Raw genomic sequence first — 2,293 nt, 5'->3', positions numbered from 1 at the left:
GCAGCAGGTCATCCAAAGGCAGCTGGCCCAGAGGCAGAGTTGCTGCGCTGGTCCCCATGATAAAGGGCTTCTTGGTAGCCTTGAACCAGGAATAGCACCAGCCTCAGCCAGGGTTCCCACTGTTGCACGGAGAACTGGCCGCCTTCTAGTCCCATCATGCATGGTGTCTACTGGGCATTTGCTGCCTCACATGTGAAGACCCAAGCCATGACTGGGGGAACACAGCACTACTGTCCAGCCGTTTGAGTTGTTCTGCAGGGGCCTTCCCACTCCCTCTACCTGGGATGAGACCCTGGCCCCTCTCCTTATAACTGCCCAGATGGAGTCCCCTTCTCCTTTAGATGTCCCATGGAGCTGCCATGCTGCTCTTACTCAAAGGGGAGTACGGCCCATGCTGTGTGTCCCCGCTGTCCCCACACCACCCACCCTGGGCCAAAATTGACTCTTTCTCTCCAATGGAGAACCCGGTCAGAGCCAGGACTGTCTTCCCTCAATCCGTTTAGCACCAACATGACTTAAGTCAAGGTGTGGGCCCCTCGCCTTTCCCAGAGGCCTTCACAGTGAGTGAGGCCATATCAGAGCTCAGTGCTGAGCTGTTGCCAACACGTGATATAAGATCTCACTCCTCTGTTCCCACTGCCCTGTGAGAAGGTTCAGGCAGTGGGCAGGGGTGAGGCTGGGATTCACCATTCCCTGTGCTCACACCAGGCCATCTGCCCCTCCCTTCCCTCTCAAACTGCTCTCACTACCTGTCCTTCTAAAGGAGTTCCACAGAGAGGGTCAATTTTTGATGATTATGCAAATTATGATGACAACGATGACGACAACGACGATGATAACGACAACGTCGGGGCTCACAATGACCATCCAGATGTTCCTGGTCTGGGCCACATCTGGCTGTGTTGTTGGTGGTGCTCAAATGAAACTGCAAGAATCAGAGCCCCAGTTGGGACCCCAAACGGGTGGAGGCTTCCTCAGCTCCTGCTGGCCCAGGTGCATCCTCCCAGGCAGATGGTGTCTATCACTGTTCTTGTGGCAGCTGCTGTGACCAGTCCTGCTGTTGGGAAGCGAGGAGGGGATGCGCCATGTCCCTCAGGGCCTCCTCAGGCCAAAAGGGGAAGCAGGGTTTGCAATATAAGCAGTCGCTCCTGCTGTGACAGACAGGAGGTGATGCAGGGTAAAGAAGGTGACAGCGACTACCTCTCAGGAGCTGACAGTTCAGGTGGCACTGAAGGAAGGATTCCTATCAATACACCAGTTGACATGGAAACAACAATTATTCTCAGAAACGGGTCAGTAAGAACACCATCTTTGGAAACAGACTGATGTTCCCCTGATTGGGGCAGCAAGAAATCCAAGAAATACCTGAGCACAAGGTTTGTGCAGTGATGAAAAAATCCAGGAGGTGGGAAGGGAAAGGAAGGATTCTAGAACATTCCCATGGCCATTAAAATTCCAGAAAGAATTTGCCATGGATGGATGAATTTCTCTCTCTCCCTCAGACTTGCATACACAAAGACACACACACACACACACACACACACACACACACACACACACCACACTGTGGGGTAGGTCGAGGTCATTTCAAGAGAACCAGCACTCCATCCAGTCTTCTGAGTTACCTGTGGTCTCCTGCGTTTCATCCCAGGGCTCCCACACTTGCTGGAGCCAGCTCTTACAGTCTCCCTTTGACGTCCCCGCAAGGGGCTTGGTCAGCTCTTCATCATTGTCCAACGTGCCTCGGAACTGTTGGCCTCCCGGAGGAACCGCTGTCCACTTTCTGTTCTCCGGGTCAAAGAAGTGAGTTAACTGCTCATTGAAGGCAAACCGCCAGGATCCTCTGGTGTGTCCGTCGGCCCCACGTTCACACATGAGCCTGCCCTGCAGGGTGAGAGAATCCGCCCCCGCCCGCACCAGGGGAAGCAGGTCAGCCTCTGGTCCTGACCAATCCTTTGCCCCACCTGCTGCGCACTCCTCGGCTCCCCTTCCGCCCTTCTGGTCCTGCTCTTGCCTCCTTTTCTGTCCGCGCTACAGGGCCGCATGTTGGGACCCACTTCGAACTTTTACAAGAACACAATAGCTCCCCAGTCCTGCCAACGTGTTCTCCTTCTGCCCTGGGCCTTCAGACTCACCGCTCTTAGTGAAAATGTCCAGCAGTTTCTTTCTGAGCTCTTCCCCCAGGTCTTTCAGAGGTTCCCTCTGTGTCCCCCAAAACGCCGTGTCCTTCAGCTTCATCCCCAGAGGACCAACAGGTTTGACCTCCTTGCTCCCACAGGCATAGGAAAGAAAC

The 2,293-nt window shown here is 54.4% G+C and overlaps 1 protein-coding gene across 1 annotated transcript; it reads right to left on the bottom strand.

The window, feature by feature from the left end:
* Positions 1-749: 749 nt before the first annotated feature.
* On the bottom strand, positions 750-2,286 carry LOC116863780 (UL-16 binding protein 5-like; the record flags this gene model as incomplete). Its single annotated transcript, XM_032851129.1, is given in 3 exon segments — positions 750-914; positions 1,626-1,902; positions 2,137-2,286. Coding segments are annotated over 3 exon segments (592 nt in total), but the record flags the coding sequence as incomplete, so codon positions are not given.
* Positions 2,287-2,293: the final 7 nt, after the last annotated feature.

Source organism: Lontra canadensis, unplaced genomic scaffold (assembly GCF_010015895.1).
Source record: "Lontra canadensis isolate GAN:19392208 unplaced genomic scaffold, GSC_riverotter_1.0 scaffold3028, whole genome shotgun sequence".
NCBI classification, from domain to species: domain Eukaryota; kingdom Metazoa; phylum Chordata; class Mammalia; order Carnivora; family Mustelidae; genus Lontra; species Lontra canadensis.
This window is presented reverse-complemented; position numbering and strand designations above follow the sequence as displayed.